Source organism: Pan paniscus, chromosome 5, assembly GCF_029289425.2.
Source record: "Pan paniscus chromosome 5, NHGRI_mPanPan1-v2.0_pri, whole genome shotgun sequence".
NCBI lineage: Eukaryota > Metazoa > Chordata > Mammalia > Primates > Hominidae > Pan > Pan paniscus.
This window is the reverse complement of record NC_073254.2, coordinates 136521325-136545454: the sequence shown is the minus strand read 5'-3', so window position 1 is coordinate 136545454 and position 24130 is coordinate 136521325. Positions and strand designations below refer to the sequence as shown.

General features: G+C 38.5%; 2 protein-coding genes across 3 annotated transcripts in view; one reads left to right on the top strand and one right to left on the bottom strand.

Moving 5' to 3' along the window:
• The window catches only part of TRAPPC3L (trafficking protein particle complex subunit 3L), a 51840-nt gene that overhangs the window by 13968 nt on the left and 13742 nt on the right, over positions 1 to 24130 (top strand). The window contains exons 1-2 of one of the 2 annotated variants that reach the window (XM_055114080.2): positions 14213 to 14431; positions 14730 to 14956. The exons of the other annotated variant lie outside the window; for it this stretch is intronic. Of the exons in view, the coding sequence (XP_054970055.1) occupies positions 14816 to 14956 (141 nt within the window). The 5' untranslated portion in view covers positions 14213 to 14431; positions 14730 to 14815. Of the gene's footprint in view, positions 1 to 14212; positions 14432 to 14729; positions 14957 to 24130 lie in introns of those variants that run through there. 2 annotated transcript variants of the gene reach the window in all.
• On the bottom strand, positions 14424 to 20253 carry CALHM5 (calcium homeostasis modulator family member 5). Its single transcript, XM_003827570.6, has 2 exons — positions 19658 to 20253; positions 14424 to 16287 (listed from the first exon to the last, which is right to left on the bottom strand). Exons 1-2 carry the CDS (start codon positions 20195 to 20197, stop codon positions 15898 to 15900), a joined length of 930 nt encoding a protein of 309 aa, XP_003827618.1. The 5' UTR covers positions 20198 to 20253; the 3' UTR covers positions 14424 to 15897.

Sequence of the window (24130 nt, the reverse complement as noted above, 5' to 3'; positions counted from 1 at the left end):
AGCAGCAAGCCTTTGTGGTTCTCTACTTCAGTCCTGTGCCATTTTCATGACTTAACCCTTCTCTGCTTGTTCTGCTCTTATAATTACCTACTAATATCTTTCCATTTTTCTTTTCCTTCTCTCCACCTCACTGCTTCTGGTGTTTCACAGTTTTTGTTGCCTCATGGCTTCTGCTTACTCTCTTTTCTCTGGGTGTCATTTGCATTCTGCCCAATCACCCAAACTGTGACTTTCTCTATGTGTTTCATATTTGAAGTCCCAAAAAGAGAGTCTTTAACCTGTCCAGCCAATCACTAGCCCTGTGTTAGGTAGAGTTTCATGCTAGGTCACTTCCAGGGCTCTAGCCAAGCTATGAACTGACTGTCCAGGCTCACAATGCCCACCCTAATCCATTAACTGTGGCCAGAATGGCAGGATAATTAGATAGAACATGGCGATCATAGGGAGTCCCTCAGGAAGGGAATCTGGGTATGAAAAACATTCCAAGATTTTCCAAAACAGGGCAAAGTAATTGACAAATATCTTGTTCTTCTTGTCTAGGAAATTAGTAACATATATATATATGAGTCTCACTTTATCTATGAACCTTCTGCTCACATTATTTATGTTACTGATGCTGGTGTTTGTTTTTCTTTGTTTCAGAGCTAGAATTTGGGGCAAGTAACTAGTGTTGCAGACTCCATTTACTATGCTAACTGTAAGGTATTGAAGTAGACAAAACTGTCTTTGTTATACATTTGCAGATAATAATAAAGAAAGCAAACACTTCAAAATAAAATGACTCTGCACTTGGAAGCAGTCAAGTGAAACTACATTGTTAATGCAAAGTAAATATTTTAGACCATTAGCAAGAGTGGGGCAGACATTATTCAGAACAGTGAGCTCAGAGGAACGCTTTGGTAGAAGGGAGATAACTAAATTGTCCTAAGAAAAATGATGTTGTGCTACAATAGATAGTATTAGGTTTCCCTTTGAACTTCTTATAAAGGAACAAATTACAAAAGTTTGCTCTGGTCATCTAATCCTGTGGGGCTTTTTCTTTTGTTACTCTTTTTTCTAAGTCTTTTTCAGTCCTTTCTCTTGACATTCTGTGTGTTTTCTTTTTTCAAAGAATGTTAGCAGAGACAATCTGATTTTTATTGTGAATAGGAAAAGTGCCCAGATGAAATGAACTTAAACCAGGGCATTCAAGTCAGAGACAGTAACATATCTTAGGCTGTTTTTTCCTTTTTCTTAAAAAGGAGTGGGGGGTGGTTTGTTCCTTATGCTTCTGTATTTTACTTACTTTGCTTTTTTTTTTCTAATTATATTTGGCTTCCTTCATTTTCTAAATAACATGCATCTTAAAAACAAATACTTCTCTAAAAGTCACCATATTTCACAATTCTGGGTCTAAGTCTAGATGTAACGCACCCAGTATGATGCACAACACTTGAATTTTGCTGCCATCATAATGCTGTGCATAAAATGGGGAGGCATTTTTTTTCCTGTCCTCTGAATGTTCTTTCTTTTACTAGGATGAATATGTAAAACTCAGTTTTAGAGTTGCTTTCCATTCCTCAACCCTCTTCCGCACACACTCCTTCTCTTACACACAACAACTTACTTTATGGTATAGGCTCAGAAATGCAGCCTGGAGGCCATAAAATAAAAGACCTGGAACCCGTTTATTTTCATGCAATCTCTGCCCTTCACTTGGTTAAAATCTCTCACTGATATTGTGGAGACTGATTTTTGCTGATGGTCCTCTCAAAAAGTGACTCATTCATGCTGCATTCACCTCATGAGGGTGGAAGGCACATCACTGCAACTGCCTACCTGTCAACCTCACCAGATGACATGTAACTTCTGCCTTGCAGGACATGGAGAGGGGGTTCTGTGCTCTCCACATAGATACTGAAGGCAGATACGAATGGTGGACAACTTCCACTCAGCTCCAATCTACTTTACCTCGAGCAGCACAGTGCTCTGTCTACCAAAAGCAACCTGACAGGAAATCCCTAACTGTAGGGTGGGAAGAAGGAGGGTGCATGGAGGCTACCCCATATTTCACTTCCATTAGATAGCCAACAGTTGTGACTCTGTTAGTTACAAAGATTCTAAAATTTTTTAATATCTCGCCACTGTCTTATCTTAGAATAACATGTAAATAGATATTTGAGAAATTAGCTGTTATTGTACATGCCTCCCACCCCAGCCAAAAGATTGAAGTAGGAAACCCAGGTATTGGAATGGAACAGAATCCCCAGGGTCTAGTGAGATTTGCAACCCAGGTATTGGAATGGAACAGAATCCCCAGGGTCTAGTGAGATTTGCAACCCAGGCATTCCTTACCACGCACAGAGCTGAAGGGGTGCAGCAAAGCCAAGTGAAAGGCTCAGTTATTCACCTGAAGAGTCAGGACAAATGTGGAGAACGCAGATTCACAACCAACCAGGTAGAAACAGGAGACCCGGTCAGAGAGAGCAGTTCTCAGCACAGTGTAGGCAGGGGAGGACCCAAGGGTAAAAGCACCGTATATGCCTCATTCTCAACATTTTCCTAAGATTACTAATCCCTTTAATCCCTCAACAACTACAACAACAAAGGAAGCTTATCAGATAAGCCTAAAAATAAAATCTTTCTTTGCTCGTCCTGTTTTTCAAAGGCTAACTCAAAACCTAATTGTAAGAGCCTATTGAATTGCTTTTCTTTTTTCCACTCTTTTCAACATACTATATTAAAATAAAATAAGTGGGAGCCCTTGGTAAACAGGAATTGAATTCCATGGAAGTCACAGCCCAACACAACACAACATTCCAGAGAAGGCTGGCATCACAGTTAGCTGAATGTCAGACCATTTTCCTATTTAGTAGCAGTTTTGAGTAGAGAAGGGAGCGGAAATCAATTAAAAGGAAAGAAAAATTCTTTGTGGTAATAAAATTCTCAATATTTAAAAAATGATGAATATTCACAGCAAAAGCAATTTATAAATTATTTTAAGACATCTTACAATTTGGGCCAGAAATATGGCAGCTAGATTATTAAAAATATGAAACTTGTTTAAACAAGCATAACCACTTAGGCTTGTTTCTCCCCACTGAATAGGCAAGAACTGCCTTATGTAATCACTCACCCATTTGGTCTATTCCGCTTTGTACCTCTGGGAGGGGTGAAAAAGGCAAAATGTAGGAAATTTTCTTTTGTGGAAAAGCATATGTGTATAGCCACAAGCTCTGTGGATTTTGAGACTGATTGGATCAAACCCAGAAGGCCACATCCACTGTTTATGGCAGAGTTCCAACATGAAGGCAAAGCACCTGCAGAGGAATTACCCTTAAACTTTTATTATGACTGCATTTGCATAATATTATTTTTTCTTTCATCACAGAGAAGAATCTCTTAGGGGTTGATTCTTAGTAAATTCTGCAAGTCACTAAATAACTTAGCACTGCCTCTCACCTTCCTTATGAATGTCCATCTTCCATTTTTATTCATAATCAGGACTTACAAGAAATCTGGCTGCATGTAGATGTCATTTTTGCTCTATTACTAAAAATGCTCTAAGGGAGAAGTTTTTTTAAATTTTACTTTATGTTCTGGGATACATGTGCTGAACGCGCAGGCTTCTTACATAGGTATACATGTGTCATGGTGGTTTGCTGCTCCTATCAACCTGTCATCTAGGTTTTAAGCCCTGCATGCATTAGGCATTGGTCCAAATGCTCTCCCTCCTAGGGGAGAAGTTTTGAATCTTCCGGGTATCCCAGCACATGAATATATAGGCTGCCCTGCCTTTGCATTGAAGATTATTGGTTTTATTTCTGCTGTTTAAGTTATTTGGATGAAACTCATGTGAAACTGACTTATGAAACTGTAGGGAAGGCAAAACTTCACCTCTATCCCCTTAGGATTTTTTTTTAAAGTTGTCCTGAGAATTAAATTGACATGAGACAGATCAACATAAAAAAAGCATACACATTTACTTAACACATAGCATGGGAATCTTTTTTTTTTTTTTTGAGACGGAGTCTCGCTCTGTCGCCCAGACTTGAGTGCAGTGGCTCGATCTCGGCTCACTGCAAACTCCGCCTCCCCGGTTCACGCCATTCTCCTGCCTCAGCCTCCCAAGTAGCTGGGACCAGGCGCCCGCCACCAAGCCCGGCTAATTTTTTGTATTTTTAGTAGAGACGGGGTTTCAGCGTGTTAGCCAGGATGGTCTCGATCTCCTGACCTCGTGATCCGTCCGTCTCGGCCCCCCAAAGTGCTGGGATTACAGGCGTGAGCCACCGCGCCCGGCCGGGAATCTTTAATAAAGAAATGGAGACCCAAGGAGTTGAACACTTACCTACTGAATTGGACAAAGAATAGTAATTTGTGAAAAGGCAACTAAATTATTTGGGGAGGCAAGAAGACAAGAATTATTTTAATAAAATCTGTACAGAATCCTCTCAGCCTCAATTGTCCCTCCTTGATGTTAAGAGTGTTGCTTTCCTTCTAGTACAGGGAGGATATCCTTCACATGGGAATTTCTTCTCCTGCCTTTAAGAAACAGCAGGAAGGTCAGAGCAATCTTGTGACTGCTGCTTTTCAAGTGCCTATAACTCAAAATAATGAATATGTATGTCAAAGTGGCAATATTTTGGAGTGGCACATTCTTAAGTCCTTTAAAACAAACCTAAGTGGACTGAAAATAGCAATAGCTTTGGGAACATTTTATTAATGTAACTATTTACAATAAAATTCTTTATTAAGAAAAAAAACCATGGAGTAAATACCCTGGGAAACAAAACTCTAAAGCAAGATCTGTCTGGGTCTAAGGATTCAGAGACACATCAGGAACACCAAATCCCAGGCCATCCCTGCCTGGTGTAATGTTTAATTTGTGTCAGAAGTAAGATTTTGTTCAGACTTGCCGTGACCTCTCAGTGATACTCCCGGGCAAGGGTTATCAATTCTAGCTCCTGCATAGACTCACCTGGAGCTTTCCAAAAAATCCTGACGTTCAGAACTTACTTTTGACCCAATAAATTGTGGTCTCTGGGAATAAGGCACAGGCATTAGAACTTTTTAAATGCTCTCCAAGTGATCCTAATTGGCCTCCACTGTTTAGAACAAGAGTTTCCTAACTGTGTTCTGTGGAACTCTAGGGTGATTCCTATAGAAATGAGGCTGCAGGTTAAGGCTGCCACGCCTCCAGACCCTCCATCCAAATTCTTCTCCTAGTTACCTCTCTTTTTATGTCTTTTACATGCTTCAAATAAAATAAAAATCCATTTGGAAAAAAAGTGGAAAACACTAGAGAGATATGATCAAAGTGGAACAGTTTTGATTGAAACAAAGTCCATCTCACCTTTAGTTGGGACAACAAACTTGTCTATAGGGAAAGAGGTAGGGAAGGAGGCTGTGTTTTTGAGGACATTTCTCAAAATAAGATGGAAATGGATCAGTTTGTAAGCATATATTTCTTTAATTGCTTGACTTCATGCATAGGGTCGGTGAAACCCACTCATAGTTAGCCAACTGTTTAAGGAAGTAACCCTTTTAAAAACACTGATTACTATCCCTCATGTTTCCTCTGTGACACAAATACCAACAAAACCCCTGGGAGAAATAATTGTGTTCTGTTGAAACCATCAGCAATTATTATGATTGCAGAAGCACATCTCTTTATGATAAAATATAGGCACAGAATGTTTTTACAATGCAACTAGTCACCATTTTATAGGTTATAAACTGCCAAAGAATTCATATATCTTGAGGTACTGTTCTTAGGCAAAGTTACTCAATATCATGAGTTCTTACTTTGCTGACTTAATCCTATTTCTTGAAATGACCCAGTGAATGTGATTAGGTGAAGTAATTAATTCATTTTCCCATTTTAATCTCAGTTTTCATTGCAATTTAAAACTTGTGAAGATTTCTCTCTGGCATTGTTGTGGCTGTAGGTACAGGAAACCCAAAATTATAAAAAGATAGCTGGCCAGACAGAAAGAAAGGTGGACTCTAAAATATATAAAAATTAAAGTTTGGGGACTATTTGAAATCTTTTATAAACTTTCCACTGCTAAAAATTCCTTCTATATCAATTGTCATTTTTATCTAAGGAAATTTTTAAAAAAATAAAATGGAAAGTTTACTTCATTGATACAGTAGGAGCATAGTTTGAGCATAACTATCCTAAATATTTAGAAACCCAAGGTGAAAAGCTGTTCAGGATGGGAAAGAATCCAGGGGCCCAGACAGAGGCCAGGAAACTTGGAGATAGACCTCTATTCCCAAGAGGACATTAAGAATCCAACTGGCTGGGAATTCACACACCACTGGCTGTAAGATTTAGGACAACAGAGTTGAGACTTTGAGATGTACTAATTCAACATCCTCATTTTACAAATGAGGGAACATACTTTGAAAAGTTATATGAACACTCAAGAATATACTAAAATGAGGCAGAATTTGTGTGATGGAAATTAGGATTAGACAAATGTAGGTCCAAATTGATGTTCAATAACTTAACAGTGGCATAACCACCTTAGCCTTTTTGGACTCTAGCATTATTTATAAACATAGAAAAGGTAATACCTGCCTCCCAGTATGCTTGTGAAACTTAGACGAAACAAGAGCCAAGACTTCAAGTTAACTTAGTTTTTTAAATTAAATTAATGAAATTCCAATAGGAACATAGGAGTGGTTTAGTTTTAAATTCAAAACAATATAGTTTCTTGAAAATGATATAGCACAGAAAGGAAAATAAGTTGAAAATTTTCCAACTCTCTTATTGAAATATAAGAAAATGATTCTCCACAATGAAAGAGTAAACTTGTAGCAGGAAAAATCGTTCCAAAAAGGCCTACCTGAAGGCCTATTTAACATTTTTGGACATGAAAGATAAAGAAACTAATGAGAATATAGGATAAAACATCTTGTTAGTAATAAAGAAAGAAATAGAGATGGCATCAGAAATCAGGCTGTGGCCACCTCAGCAATATTCAATGACAAAAGACAATGAAGTAATGCTTACAATACACTCATGTAGAGAAAATATGAACCAGACAAGCTGTCCTTCAATTTGAGAACAGGCCAACAGGCTGAATATGTAAGAATTCAGAGAATAGTATTCCTGTGAGCCTTTGCTGAGAATGATACTAGAAGGTAAACTCCAGCTAAGCAGGGGGTGATTGACAAAACTTCAGCAAAATAACTGAGGTGACCATATCATTTATTTTGTTGTGTACCTTATGAAATTTTTCAAACATATACAAATGTAAAGAGAATAATGTAATGAATTCCATGTACCTACCATCCAGCTTCAATGGTTTCCATATTTTGCCAATCTTATTTCATCTTTCAGCTTTCTCCCTAAACTTTCTTTTTTCTAGAGTATTTTAAAGAAACTTCTAGACATCATGGCAGTTCACACATAGATATTTAAATATACATCTCTAAATGAAGAACTTTTTAAAAAACATAAATCAGCACACCATTATCACACATAGCAAAATTAATAATTCTCTAAAAATCATCTAATATTCATTCATATTTTCCTAAATATCTCAAAGATATCTTGTTACAGTTGGTTGTTGCAAACAGGATACAAATAAGGTCTATATAGCATATCTGGTTATTAAGTCACTTATATCTCCTTTATTCTCCTTTCTTAATACTGTTAATCTGTGGGGAGACTGAGTCATCTGTAAAATGGAATGTTCTGTTAGATCTAGATGTACCTGGTTGTTTTTTTGTTGTGCTAATTGCCTTGTTTTTTGTTGCTTATGTTTCCTATAAACTAGCAGTAATGTCTAAATACTTGATTAGGTTTAGCTTCTTAGGAAACAATATTTCACATGTGATACTATGTACTTATTCTTGCCTTGCCTCATAAGGCACGTAGCATCTGCTTTGATTTTTAGTGATGCTAATATAGATGAGTGGCTTCAAATTGCATAGGTCTGACCCCATTCTGCTTTCACCTAATAGTTTAGAATTCATTATTTATTGTCTAGATCCATTTTGTCATCAAAGGTTGCAAAATGTTTACTTTCAAATTCTGAAAAGCCCTACAAACAATAAAAGAATTAGTAGAGAGATAAAATTAATAAGCATAAGACAATAGCTTTTCACGTACTCAGACAACAATCACTTAGAAAGATATAGTGGAAAAAAGAAACCATTTACAATAGGAACAAAGAAAACACCTACAAATAGAGTTTACAAGAAACATGTAAAACTTATGTGAAGTAAACTTTAAAATATTCCTAAAGGACAAAATATATCCTTGAATGAATAGAAAGTTATCCTTGAATGAATGGAAAGGCACCCCAAAATCTTGGACGGGCTGATGACCGATTCAGTAGATCTGGAGTGCAGGCCAGGATTCTGAGTTTCTTACAGCCTGCCTTCCCCAGAATAGCCTGCTCTGTGCTGTAGAGCAGTTATTTTCAAGATGTAGTCCCTAGACCAGCAGCATCAGTATCACCTGAGAACCTGTTAGAAATGCAGATTCTCTTGCCTCACCCTAGACCTACTGAATCAGACACCCTGGGGGTGGAGTTCAGCAATCCACATTTTAATAAGCCCTCCAGATGATTTTTATATGGACTAAAGTTTGAGAACCACTGCCTTAGTGTTATCAAATTTAGCTTGAACTGGAATCAGCTAGGATCATGTTAAACTGCAGGCCTGACTCAACAGGTTTTAGATACTGTCTGATTCTGCATTTCTAACAAGCTTCATCGTGATACTGATGTTGACAGTCTGAAGATAACATTTTGAGAGACGACTAGAAGAACAATCTGTTTCCAGCTTACTGAAGGCCAGCCTAGTCTGAAACCCTCACTTGCTATTTTTTCGTAGATATTAATGACAAATAATAGTTTAATGTGTTACTCCTCCCAATAATATGTTTGTATTCCTTTCAAACAAAATTTAACCAAAAATAATTGAAAGTGAATCTCCAGCTTTGGTGGAGCGATTTTAGAGAGCTACTTATCAGCATCTATCAAATCATGCTATAGATGCTATACTGCTAACTGGAAACTAAAGAAAAAGAAAACATGATTGAAGAAAATGCTCTCTATGCATAGGGAGAATGTATAAATGTATAAATACAATTTGCCTGTAATTTTTGTCTTTTTATAAATTCTGATTTTCATGTTAGTGTTCAGGTTCTATCACTTCATATTGCCCCAAAATTCAGTGGCTTAAAGCCACAAACATTTATTTAAGCTCATGATTTTTGGGGTCATGGAGTTGGATAGGACATGGCAAGGACTTCTCTACAAAGCCTGCAGCCTCCACTGGAGTGGGTCAAATGTTTGGAGATGGCTGCAATGATTTGATTAGGGCCATAGATCTGGGGCCTTTTATTCTCACTGTTGGTTGGACTTCCTGGTTCTTCTCCATGTCACGTACACTGGGGCCTGAATGTTTAAAATGGCTCCTTCGTTCACAAGCCTGACCCCTAAGCTAGAATATCTGGGACAATTGGAGCCATTGGGATCTCTCTCTCTCTCTTTTTATCTCTCTCTCTCTCTCCTCCCACTGGCTAGCTTGGGCCTCTTCAGAGCTTGGTAGTCCCTGAGTAATTGCAGTTCTTACATAGTGGCTTTTACCAGACTGTCGAGCATTGCAACATTGTAAGAGACCAAGGCATAAACTGTGATACTGCTTAACAATCTACCTCATGTCTGCCATATTTTATTGGTTCATAAGGTCAGATTCAAAGTGAGGATAACACAACTACATCTGCCAGAAGAGCCATTGAACCATATTTAATTTATCACATGTGCTGGTTAATTTTAGATGTCAACTTGATTGGATTAAGGGGTAGCCAGATAGTTATTAAAGCATTATTTCTGGGTATGTATGTAGGGGTGTTTCCAAAAAAGATTGGCATTTGAATCAGTGGACTGAGTAAGGAAAATCTGCCTTCACCTAACCTGGGCAGGCACCATACAATCCATTGAGGGCCTGGGTAGGACAAAAAGGGAGAGGATGGGCATATTTGCTCTCTCTCTCTCTCTCCCTCTCTCTCCACTCGAGTTGGGTCACCAATCTTTTCTCTGTCTCCTGGAGTTGGGTCACCAATCTTCTCCTTATCTATTGGCCCTTGGAAATAAAAACTTCAGGTTCCTTTGCCTTTGGCTCTGGGATTTGTACCATCAACTCCCCTGGTTCTCAGGCCCTCAGACTGGGACTTGAGCCACCCTACACACTTCCCTGATTCTCCAGCTTACCGGTGGCATGTCATGGGCCTTCTCAGCCTTCATAATCACATGAGCCAATTTCCACAATAAATCCTCTTTTATATATATATACACACAATATATATATAGCACATATATTTTGTTATGTATTTGTCATGTTTTGTTATATATAATATATATTCCCACAATAAATCCCCGTTCATATATATAACATATATATATACACACGCATACACACACACACATGCACACACATATATATGTATGTATGTATATATACTGTTGTACTGTTGGTTCTGTTTCTCTGGAGAACCCTGACTAACATACCACTGTTATGTTTATTAAAATGAGAGACCCAGGTACATCAAAGATACTCCAAAATTGCTTAGCTAGAACCAATTTAAATTCATTAAAAAAAAATGCTCACTGTAAAACTTCTGAAAGTTCATCCCAGCCCAAGAAAACCCATGGTGTATTGGCAAATACATCATATTAGGATGTCTCTTTTTTCCTAGAGAGCCAGTTTTTAAATTTTTATCATACTCTACTGTTTGAAATCCAGATAACATTTCCAATATTTCAACCTCACAGCCCCTCACCACCTTCACTGACTCCCCATATAAAATCAGTAGTTCTTTACCATGACTGCACATTATAATCACTTAGAAAGCTTTTAAAAGAAATCTCAATGTTCAGGCCCTAACCCAGAAAAGTTACATCAGGTTCTCGGAAATGGGGCCAGACATTGTGATTGTCAAAGGCCCCCAGGTGATTCCAATGTGCAGCCAACATCGAGAGCTACTGACAAACACAGATAGATGCTTTCCATCCAACCTCTCATGCCAACTTCTTAGCTTTTTCTTAATGATTTTGGGATCTAAAATCAGAGAAGTCCAAGCACTACCCACAAAGGAAATTAATATCCTCTGGCTTGTACAACAGGGGATATTTTAAATAAGAGAGAAAAATGAGAGGGAAATATTAGAAAATTAAGATAATTACCTTAGAGAATTCGGAACCACCAAAGTCTAGATAGAATAATATAGTTAACAGTTGAAGTACTTGAAATATATCATGTGAGAAGCCGTAGCAGTTTTCTGCTACCCAGTGACTTCTGGATTGCTTTAACCAGTTTTTAGAGTAAATCAGTGGATCATCAGGCTTTGAAACAAGTAATTTGAATCAATAATGTCATCGTTTTCTCATTAAATGTATACATTTTCAGTGATGCTTTAAAGGTCTCAAGTAGAAAACCATACAAAAATTTTAAAAGTTGCTTTGGACACATATATTTTACAATACATTACTTTAAGGTATAATGCATAGAATTATGTAGTGATTTGTCTGCCATGCCTTATTTTTGTAATCTTTGTTACATACCTTTTTTTCTCCCACTTTATATTTGATATGAATAAGCTGAATGTATCCTAAAGCTGAATTAAGTGGTTGAGCCTGAAAAAAGGAAGGAACTGCACAGGAAAAACAAAAGAATCATATATATATGTGTACACAATTTATTCACAACTCGATGTTGGCTGCACATTGGAATCACCTGGGGGCCTTTGACAATCACAATGTCTGGCCCCATTTCCGAGAACCTGATGTAACTTTTCTGGGTTAGGGCCTGAACATTGAGATTTCTTTTAAAAGCTTTCTAAGTGATTATAATGTGCAGTCATGGTAAAGAACTACTGATTTTATATGGGGAGTCAGTGAAGGTGGTGAGGGGCTGTGAGGTTGAAATATTGGAAATGTTATCTGGATTTCAAACAGTAGAGTATGATAAAAATTTAAAAACTGGCTCTCTAGGAAAAAAGAGACATCCTAATATGATGTATTTGCCAATACACCATGGGTTTTCTTGGGCTGGGATGAACTTTCAGAAGTTTTACAGTGAGCATTTTTTTTTTATGAATTTAAATTGGGATAAATTAGACAGAATCAGCATTTTGTGCCATGAAATTTTTCCTTGAGTATATTCCTTGTATGGGAAAGCATCACATTCTTTTCAAGAGCATTCTCCAATCCTTTCCTCTTATGTAATAGGGTAGTGGTGGTAGGGAGAAGACCAGATCTTCAGGGAAAATTAGAAGTATAAAAAGGGAGTCAGCCTGGGCTTGGGTTGGCTCTAGCCCAAGGACCCTTCCATATGCTTCAAGTCTAGACCTAGAAGAGACTGTTATGGCAGACATTAGTATGACCATTGGGTGCCCTCTCTAGATATCCAAATTCAGGGTGCCAATGTCCCAGTTCTGCAGTGTAACCTCCTCTGGAGGATCTCCCTTGGGCCACTGGAGACTCCTCACCTGGAGTTTTCTGGGGAATGCTCTCTCTTGGCTGCAATGGAAGCCCCAGAGCACAGTTGGGATCAGGAGAAAACTGACATTCCAGAGCCCCCCATAGGTCAAGCTGAGGCTGAAGTCCCAGAATTTCCTGTGGGATTGATTGAGACTCCACTTGTAACTGCATTCTTTCTTGTGTTTATCCTGCTAATATGTTTCTCCTAAGAGGATTTCCTTTTAATAAATCATGTATACACAGCTCCCTGTGTCAGGCGCAGCCTCTAGGGAGCACATCCAAAGACAACTAATGGTCCACACATTTTAAAGTCTCTGCTATCAAAGCCAGTTCATCCTGCTGCCTCTAGATACCCATTCCCTCAAGATACTCAAGAGCAGACACCAATTTGCTCTCCCTATCTTACTCCACTGCCTCCAGGACTACTTGTGGGAGAGAGAAGTTTTCTTGGACTTGTTTTATTCCTGAGTAAAGGACTGTTAAGGAATTTAGGAGTCAGGATGAGAACCTGTTAAGTGGCTTCTTCCAGAGGAGGAGGATGAGCTCTTCTGCTACTTATTAAGCTGCAGCAACAAGTACCCAGGCTGCCGGCTTCTTGCCAGTCAGCTTGGATTTTCTTGAATGAGGCAGTCATTGTCATGAGCGTAAGTTTTTTGAGTGCAGAAAGTCCCTGGACTTGAGGGTGGCAGGAATATCCCCCAGATATGACTCCTCAATCCTCAGCTCCTTACAGCTAACCTACTTCTGTAGAACTTCTGTTTCAGCCTCTCACACACTGCAAGAGAGGCATCGGCATCGGCCAGTTCCTATATGTCTTTTTCCAGCTCAGAAGACACTTAAGGGCAGAAAAACTTTAAGTCAAGAAAGATTAAGAAGGAGAACTCTTTGCTGAATTTTCTCTCCCTTTATTCTGAAAACTCTACCCCCTCACATCCCTAATCCCTGTTCTGTCCCTGCCACATACACACACAGACATCTGACCCTGCACCTCCAAGTTCCCAAAGATATTGTACGTAGAAAAAACAAACCTTTTTTAATTGACATTCACACTCAACACTGAACACTCCTTGCCACCAACTGTGTGGGTTTTCTCCCACACTGGCCAATTCTCCAATACCAACTGGATATCATACAATTCAATTCTGGCATTAATCGGCATTAAGTGCAGATCCCCAGCAGGTTAAGGGCTCAGTCCCATAAGACCTCCCCCAACTTCAGACACCAGTCACAAGCAGTAGGTTCCAAAGTTACTCACATCTTCTATCTGACATGGCTACAAAGCAGAGGTTCCCATGATTTCCTTCTCAGATTTCACCATTTCCTAGAGCAGCTCACAGAACTCAGGAAAGGGCTTTATTTACTATCATCAGTCTATTATAAAATAATATAACTCAGAAACAGCCAGATGGAGGCACAGGAACAGGTTTGGGGGAAGGGGCACGGAGCTTCCACGGCCCCTTTGGGTGCACCACTCTTCATGTATTGAGCAATGCAGAAGCTCTCTGAACCTTGTCCTTTGGATTTGTATGGGAAGCTTTATTCTTAGGCATGATTGATTAAATCATTATCCATTTGTGATCGACTCAACCTTCAGCCCCTCTTCCTTCCCCAAGATCTGGGAGTGGGGCTGAAAGTTCCAACCCTCTAAACACATGGTTGGTTCCCGTGGCAACCAGACCCCATTCTGAGGTCATTCAGAAACCCCTAACTATCAGTCATCTCATTCGCGTACTACCAGACACATCACTTCGGAGGTCCCAAAGGTTTTAGGAGCTCTGCACCAGGAATAGGAAGAAAGACCAAATACATATTTCTTCTTGTAAACGACAATAACATAGATATGTTCTGGGTCCTATACGTGTAGGATTCAGTTTGCCATCATGTTTCATGTTAATAAGAAGTTAATATTCAGCTTTCTCAAACTAGGAGACATAGACTACCACTGTAAGGTATGAGCCACAGCACAAAACATAGTTCTTTTTTAAAGCACAATTCTTCTCAGAGATTTAAGGAGAATTTATGTACATATACACATACACATATATATATACATACTAACGTGGATATAGTACATTGTAGAATGCAAGATTTGCATTATTTCTGATAAATGTAAGACTGCAATACAGTTTTATGCCAGTACTGATTTGGACAGTGTCCCCAGACCTTTAGCCAAGGTCAATTTACCCTACTATAGTCTGAATGTTTGTGTCTCCCCCAATTTCATATGTTGAAATCTTAACCCCCAAGCTGATAGTACTAAGAAGCAGAGCCTTTGAGAAGTAATTGGGTCATGAAGGTGGAGCCTCCAGGAATGGGATTAGTGCCTTATAAAAATGCTCGAGGGAGCTTATTTGCACTTTCCACCATGGAAGGACACTGAGAAGTCAGCAAGCAGTTTGCAACCTGGAAAATTGCTCTCACCAGAACCTGAGCATGCTGGCAGCCTGACCTCGGACTTCCCAGCCTCCAGAACTGTGAGAAATAAATTTCTATTTTGTATAAGCCACCTATATATGATATTTTGTTATAGTAGCCCAAACGCACTAAGACATACCCACGGCCTAGTAAGCACTGTGCCTAAGGACCATAATACTTGTAAGGGCCCACTAAAATGTTTTTAATTTCTTTTAAAATCAGAAGAAAATACATAAACTTTTAGGTTGAAGAAAATGCTAATATATTCACCTTTTATCAATGCAGTTATAAATATATATTTCTGTGTGTGTGTATATATATATATATATTTGTTACTACTATTTTGAATGTAGGAAATGGTTCGCAAAGGCAAAAGTACATAAAGCCCACAAAAATTATGATGCAGCCCTGCTTCCAGGGGCGTATTTTCAGTATACAGTGAAAACATGTGAAAAACTTTCAGTTTTAGGTATCATACTCTTGCAACTTGTCATTTTTGAGAACTGAGGTCTTCAGATTCTGAGGGAATGAATTCCACAATTTCATACATCCTTAAAAGGGTAGATTTGTAGGACAGAGACTCCTGCTGATCACACTGCAGGAGCCACTGTGTAGGGCAACCTGTGTTAAGAGTAACTTGCTCACTCACAAGCCATTGCTTCTGCCCCTAAATTCTGCAACCAATATTTACAGAGACTGATGAGCCCTCTCACATGAGTCTGTCTGTTGAATGATAAAATCTTAGATCTTGGAGCAACATTTGGGCCTACTGAGCCCCTCTCCACCAATGCAAGAGCACCTTTGTCACCCCTCAGCATCAATTTGAGCACATCCTGATGTTCCACTTGAGAGCTTCAAAGCAGTTTCCTTTGTGTTATTGTCTTGTAAACATACTCCAAATGTAAGAAAATACAGAGATACACAGGTTGCTGGTGACACATTAGCAGGATCACAGAATGAGCATGCCACTCAACACCATGAGTCATTGATGGTGGATGAGCTACATATTGTGGGTAGTACCCACAAGGACCATTGTCGTCTCATCATCCTCAGGGCTAAGTTCCAGACCATTGTCCACCACTCTGTGGAGGGTGCTATAGTGTTGCTGGCTTTGGTGGAAAGAATGCAGCTCTGAAGCAGCCTCCCAGGCAGCAAACGTAGGCATGGGAAAAGGATCTGGCCTCTTGTTTTCAAAAAAACATTTCAGGTTCCTCTCGCTCAGCTTGTTGGCATAGTCCAGAAATGTATTTTCCAACTGCTCCTTCTCCTTTTGTGCATATGTCTTCCAAAAACTCAGCTGAAGGTAGCTAACTTTAGATCGGCAGCGAGCATAACATGTGGTGAGCAGAGAGAAGAAAGATGCTGAACAAATCAGGCACCATCCTAGAATCTTAAGAAGAAAGAAATATTGAGTACACGTGAAAGCAAAGTCATTTAGGGAGCTGGGGTATTATTGAGAAGTGTATAGCTAAATTATTACCACAGTCTTTGACATACCTCATTTGAAATCATTCATCTTAATTTTTAAACACTTTAAACTCACTTTTTGAATTTATTAGGTAAACTCAAAATAAAGTTAGGGTTTACCTAATCTCTATTCTCCTCCCCAACATTGCTGGTGCAAAGAAATAACCAGAAGGCAGGCAGATAGAAAAGAGTACAAAGTATAGATTACATAAGACTTACAGAAATCAAGCTCAAATAGTATTAGCTCTGAGAGGAAAATATTCTGTGCATAAGTAAATGTGGTCATTTGAGTAAATGACCAGCTCTTCAGCCAGGCATTTTTAGGCATTGATAAATGTATATACATGGCTAGAGACTAATTTTTTTCTGTCATTACTTACTGTCCATGGAAAAGGGAGACAGACGATACAATCAGGAAGCTGAAGCTATAAGAATTTAAAGGCTGAGAAAAAAATAGGATCATTAAAACCTTGAAAATGATTTGTCTTGATTTTTGGTAATTAGAAAAAACAAACTCTTTCCTGAATATGAAATGGTTCAGCTTTTCTCCCCTGGATCTTAAAAGCAGAAGTTTAAATAGCTTAAATTATCTTCTAACTTTTTTGGCTCTAACTCTGTTTTCACAATTGAAATTAATTTTATGTTTGGAAAACTAACATCTTTTTCAAAGTGTCTCTTGACATTTAGTTTAAATGATCTTTAATATTCTTTAGCAGATGAGCCTATTTGAAAATAGAAATAATAATCTACAAATGAACCCATTCAGACCATAACAAAACCACAAATAAGCTTTAAATCAGTGGTTCCCAAACTTTGACTCAGATATAGAGTGTTTGTGAAGGGTCTCAGCCTCTGCACAAATGCCAACTCTGGACTGGCAATACTCAGGTTTAAATCTAAACTTTCCCCTTACTATGCGTATTCTTTTTATCTCAGTTTCTTCACTTGTGAAATGGGGGTTACTCACCTTGAAGGGTAATTTGGTGGACCTAATGAAATGATACTGGACACATGTATTCATTAAGTTTTAGCTAATATTATATGCTGCTATTCTTCAAATGTATATGCACTTATGTAAATGTGTTACTGAACTCATAATATCTTTCTGTACTTATAATTAATGAGTGAGGCACAACTACCATCATGTGAAAGTCCCTGAATGGATTGTGGTTGGCTACCTTATATCTTCCTCTTTCCTTCATCGTCTGTCTTCCTCTTTTTCCACAGCTGAGGCTTCTGTACACCATCTGATCTCAGTATCTGAGCCAGTTCCAGCTGAATTATAAACTATTCCATCAGCTTCAGGTCCCCTTCCCCCTTTCACATGACGTTTGCATTGACCGATGCTTTCCCTCAATTCACAGTACCCAGAGTCAAACTAGAGCTTGGTGGATGCTTCCATACCAGCCCTCAATAGTGTCTTATTTTGCATATGTCCTCCCCCAAACCATGGCAGTTTTCCTCACTGACTTGGAACAAATACTGTGTACCAGAAGCTTTATGCCCATTTGTATCTATCATCTCTAAATATTCCAACAACTCTCCAAAGTAAGTGATATTACCAGTAACTATGAGAAAACTGGGACTCAAAGAGGTCGAACCACTAGTTCTAGGTCACATAGCTGGTGATTGGTAGCATCAGCATGCAAACCCAACGCCAGACAATTCCAAGACTGAGCTCTTTCCACTACTCCATTCTATCTTCCTTAAGAATAGAGAGTCATCCAGCTAGATTTTTTATCTGCCCCACCCATGGATGAATGTTCTTTTCCGCCTCCAGGCACATGTACAGCTATTGTTGGTCTGGACTATATGTTGCCTCCTGCCTATCTGAACCTCTGTAGTCAGCACCTGCTATTGATACATCTTCTCTTGCCCACATTCCTTATGCATCTTCCCACAGGAATCAGCCCCAGGTCCTTCCTTCTCATTCTGATGAAGAATCAGCAGGTCAGTGTGCTCAGCCTAAGCTATGACATGATGTGCATGATTTCCTTGTACCTGTGTTTAGAGAGGAGAAGCTCACACAATGATAAGTGTTTGGGCCTGCCACTGACTGAATGGAGCCTGGTGACTGAGGACATACACCATAAATCAATCATTCTGTCATAAGAGTTGTAAGTTATACCCTTCTTCAATAAAAGACACAAGACATTTGGGAGCCTGATATGTTTTATCTAAGATGTGCTTTATGCATTAAAGAAAATATTTTGTTTTGGAGTATTTTTTGACTTATCAATTTATGAAGAATATGACTTTACTGCCAACCAGCTTTGGAGTGTATGATTTTAAAAACAGATTTTGCCTTGATGTGTTGTTAACAAGGCAAATCCTTGTTGAAAAAGTAAAATAATGCTATTTCTGTGCCTTTATTCTGAAACAGATAGCATTCCTGACAATTTGTGGATCTGCTTATCAACTCTTACCACTTGTTTTGCTTTTGGGAATGCAATTCTTACTACCTATAAATGGGAAGTTAGTCCTTCCTAAGGCTGTACATCTGGATTTGTGTTCATGTGCCTGGAGGAATGACAGGCTACTTCCCTGCATCAATTAGGTAAAGATATGATTTCCTTCTGTTAAATAAAACAATGCCCAAATCTTGAGCTTCTTAAGTAATTAAGAACCCCTTTAGCTGTACAGCACAAAGAGTATAAAACATAATCTCCCTAGAGAGTACGGTCACTTTTTCACAGAAGGCTATTTAAAAACTGCTGATTCCTACCATACAAGGAAAATTCTTCTCAATCTTGACAATATTTATACACAAAGATAGCAGTTGCCAGAAATCATTCAAGAGAATCTCCACACTAATTATATTACATGCAACTTTGAAAAGTAATAACTCATTTCATTCAGCTACATTTTAATAGATGAATAATATATGTGTGTGTTTGAGAAACCAACTTGAATGTAAATAATTGATAGAAGGCAGTAATTTCTAATTACAGCTCTGCCATTAACACTCAATTTATGATTTAGTGTTAGGCATTATTTATTTACAAGGTCGACCCAGAGAGACTGTTTTAAAGTACTTAAGTATTTACATGTGGACAATCCAGTGGATATTTTCTTTTCAGAACTGGAAAAGAGATAATCCAGTCAGCAACTTTACTGAGCCATCCAGCCTTTCAAAAGCTTTTCCTGAGATAGTCTCAATGCTGCATCATGTTTCAGTTTCCATTTAGTTTCAAAATATTCTGACAGGACACAGACAGCCCTGGCTGAAAGGAGCACAGAGAGAATACTTCGAGCTCATGCTGAGAGAAAAAGGCGAGTTTGTCTTTTCTTACCTGAGACTGGGCCTGAAGGGAGAGTTTCAGTTCTTCATTGACGGTGGGTAGCATGCTAGTTTTGCCACAAGATACTTTGTGAAGTTCTTCCCAGCACTCTTTGGGCTTACCCTTGCAAATCAGTTCCAGGAGTCCTGAACTTCTCGTCCCGCTCATGGCACATTCATAGAAAGTTCCATTGAGCAGAGCCACAGAAAGCCACATCACTGGAGCCACCAATGAGCTCAGAGTGATCTGGCCGAGGACGTAGAAGAAACGGCAGCTGTGGCCTCTGGGGAAGATTTTCCTGGGATTCACACAGCAGCCTGTGAAGAGTCTCCACGACCTATTGTTCAGAAAGAATCCCAGGATCAGTAACACCCAGGCAGGAGCAAAGAGGAAAACCAGCCCATAGGTCATATTCTCAGTGCTGCAGGGGCACTTAAAAGCCACAACAGAAAAGAGACGCTCACTTCCCACGGTCAGCAGAGCCATGAAGCTGTAGCCAATAACAGTTTTCTGATTAAGGAAGAATTTTAAAATGCCCTGAAAAGCATCCATGTTGGAGATGCACAGAGGGAAAATGCTGTGCCTTTGTTATTGGCAGAGCAGCTGTGGCAGTGGCTGAGGGTGGAGCTCTTTCTTCATCAGAAACAACAGTCCTTCTTCTCAGACTGAACTGAGCCAGATAAGGAAACAATGTCATTCCTTAGGAACGAATATTTCTCAACATGTTTAGATAATGCCTCCTACTGGTGGAAATTGGGCTGTGATACTGCAGCCTAAATGCTGAGAATAAATTCAAAGTGCACAGGCTCCATTTTAACCTTCTTTCCATGTGGTTTGGATTGAAAATCAGAAAAGAAATTCTCACTCGTACAAATAATAGTCTAGGATTTTTCCAGTGTAAGGAATCAACATTAACAGAAAGAGGTTTCAGCCGACAAATCAAATCTCCAAACCTAGAATTTTATGAATTTTTTTCTCTTCCTATGACTTGAGATTTGGAAGACAGGGATTTGCTGTCTTTTTTCATATATATAAATACATATGAAAATTATATATATATATCAATAGCTTTTGGAGTACAAGTGGGTTTTGGTTACATGGATGAAATATACATATAAATATACATATATATATATGAGATTTTAGTGCACCCATCACCGGATATGTATGTGTACCCAATATGTATTTTTTTATCCCTCATCCCCTTCCCAATCTCCCTCTTTCTGAGTCTCCAAAGTCCATTATACCACTCCATAAGCCTTTACGTACCCATAGCTTAATTTCCACTTATAAGTGAGAACTACAGTTTTTGATTTTCCATTTCTGAGTTACTTCGCTTGGAATAACAGCCTCTAGCTCCATCAAGTTGCTGCAAAAGACATTATTTCATTCTTTTTTATGACTGAGTAGTATTCTATGGTATATATACACCACAGTTTCTTTATCTATTCATCAGTTAATGGGTACTTAGATTGGTTTCATATCTTTGCAATTGTGAATTGTGTTGCAATAAATATACATGTGCAGGTGTTTTTTAAAATATATAATGACTTCTTTTTCTTTGGATAGATACCCAGTAGTGGGATTGCTGGACTGAATAGTAGATCTACTTTTAGTACTTAAAGTTCTTTCTTTAAGAATGAAAGAAAGGTGCCATGGTTCATGTCTATAATCCTAGCATTTTGGGAGGTCGAGGCAGGTGGATTGCTTGAGCCAAGGAGTTCGAGACCAGCCTAGGCAACATGGTGAATCTCCATCTCTACAAAAAAATACCAAAAAAAAATTAGCCAGGCTCGATGGCATGCACCTGTAGTCCCAGCTACTCAGGAGGCAGAGATGGGAGGATCGCTTGAGCCCAGGAGGCTGAGGTTGTGGTGAGCCAAATCATGCCACTGCATTCCAGTCTGGGTGACAGAGCAAGACCCTGTCTCATAAATAAATACATAGAAGGAAAGAAAGAAATCTCCATACTGTTTTATAGAGGTTGTACTAATTTACATTCCTACCAGCATTCTACAAGCATTCTGTTTTCACAAAACTCATACCAGTATCTATTGTTTTTGCCTTTTTAGTAATAGCCATTATTACTGGAATAAGGTGGTATCTCATTGTGGTTTTAATTTACATTTCCCTAATGATTAGTGATGTTGAGCATTTTTTCACATGTTTGTTGTCCATTTGTATATCTTCTTTTGAGAAATGTCTATTGATGTCATTTGCTCACTTTTTGATGGGATTATTTGTTTTCTTCTTGCTGATTTGTTTGAGTTCCTTATAGATACTGGATATTAGTCCTTTGTCAGATGCATAGTTTACAAATATCTTCTCCCATTTTGTGGGTTGCCTGTTTACTCTGATGTTTATCAGAAGCTTTTTAGTTTAATTAGGTCCCATTTATTTATTTTTGGTTTTGTTGCATTTGCTTTTTGGGTCTTAGTCATAAATTCCTTGCCTAGGCCAATGTCCAGAAGAGTTTTTATTACGTTTTCTTCTAGAAATTTTATGGTTTCACATCTTAGAAATAAGCGTTTGATCCATCTTGAGTTGATTTTTGTATATGGTGAGTGACAGGGATCCAGTTTCATTCCTGTACATGTTGCTATCCTGTTTTCCAAGCACCTTTTAATGGATACAGTGTCCTTTCCCCAGTTTATGTTTTTGTATGCTTTGTCAAAGATCAATTGGTTCTGAGTTCTCTATTCTGTTCCATTGGTCTATGTATCTACTTTTGTACCAGTGCTATGCTGTTTTGATAACTATACCTTTGTAGTATAATTTGAAGTAAGGTAATGTGATGCCTCCAGATTTATTCTTTTTACTTAGTATTGCTTTGGCTGTTGGGGCTCTTTTTTTGGTTCCATATAAACTTTAGGATTGTTTTTTCTAATTCTGTGAAAAATGATGTTGGTATTTTGATAGGAATTGCACTGAATCTGTAGATTGCTTTGGGAAGTATGGTTATTTTCACAATATTGATTCTTCCAATCCAGGAGCATGGCATATATTTCCCTGTGTTTGTGTCATCTATGACTTCTTTCAGCTGCATTTTATAGTTCTCCTTATAGAGATCTTCCACCTCTTTGATTAAGTATATTCGTCGGTGGGTTTTTTTTTTTTTTACAACTCTTATAAAAGGGATTGAGTTCTTGATTTGGCTCTCAGCTTGGTTGTTGTTGGTGTATAGCAGGGCTACTGATTTGGGTACATTAGTTTTGTAAACTAAGACTTTACTAAATTCATTTATCAAATCTAGTAGTCTTTTGGAGGAGTCTTTAGGTTTTTCTAGATATATGATTATCCTGACAAATGGAGATAGTTTGACTTCCTCTTTTCTAATTTGGATGCCCTTTATTTCTTTCTCTTGCCTGATTGCTATGGATGGGATTTCTATTAATAGCACTGTGTTGAATAGAAGTGGTGAAAGTAGGCATCCCTGTCTTGTTCCACTTCTTAGGGGAAATGCCTTCAACTTTCCCCCTTTCATTTTTTATCTTCCTAAACTGGCTAGTGTTAGAGATCAAATTTTAGGATTTGGGATATGTGCATTTTACGTGGGAAAGTTTAGGGAGAGTTTGAGTTTTGAAGGAAAGTCAAAATGAGAAGAGTCCTCATCATTTCTTTCCTAGGCTTACTATAATAGTAACCTTTTGATTAGTATCTCAGCCCTTGACCTCATGCTCACTCCCATCCATAACCCTAAATCCATTCTCTATGCTGACAAGAAAAGGATCCTTCTAAAACTGAAATTGAATTCTGCATTAGCCAGTTCACACCTTTGGGGCTCACAACTGCTCACAAGTTGATAGATGTAGAGATTCCCTGAACCCCATCATGGTATTTTATGCTCATGACATGTTCCCACTACCTAGAATGTCTTTGTCACTTACCTCCAGACCCCTAGTCTTGTCTACCTGGCAAACATTCAGTCAATAGATGCCCATTCTATAATTTGTCTTGCAAATGGCTATTGAACTCCCACTGTGTGCCAGGTACTGTGCCAGACTGGCAGTGCTCAAGAAGTTTCTGTTGAATAAATGAAGAATGAATAAGGAATCTCCTAGTCCTTCTGATTATAAGTAATTTAAGAAAATTGCTTCCATTTCTCTCCTACACAGCTCTTAATTTTAAAAATTAATTAATTTCTGCACTTGAAAGATGGCAACATATCAAGCTGACAAAATTTCATTAATAAACTTCAAAGTCCAGGCCTGTGTATTTTGTGAAAAGAAATTGCCTTGGACTAGGAGCCAAGGAATTAAGTTATAGCATGGTCTTGGCAGTGTCATTTGACTTCTCTGAACACCAGTTTACTTATTTTTGAAACTAAGGCCTTAAAAGACACAGTCTGCAAGATTTCTTCCATTTCCACATTGTAAAATTCTTCAAGCACTGTAAAAAAGCAGATGTTTTTGCGAAGTTACTTTATAATTCATTTATGTGCCTCCCACCACTACCACTTGTTCCTTAGAGACTTGTCTTTGATAG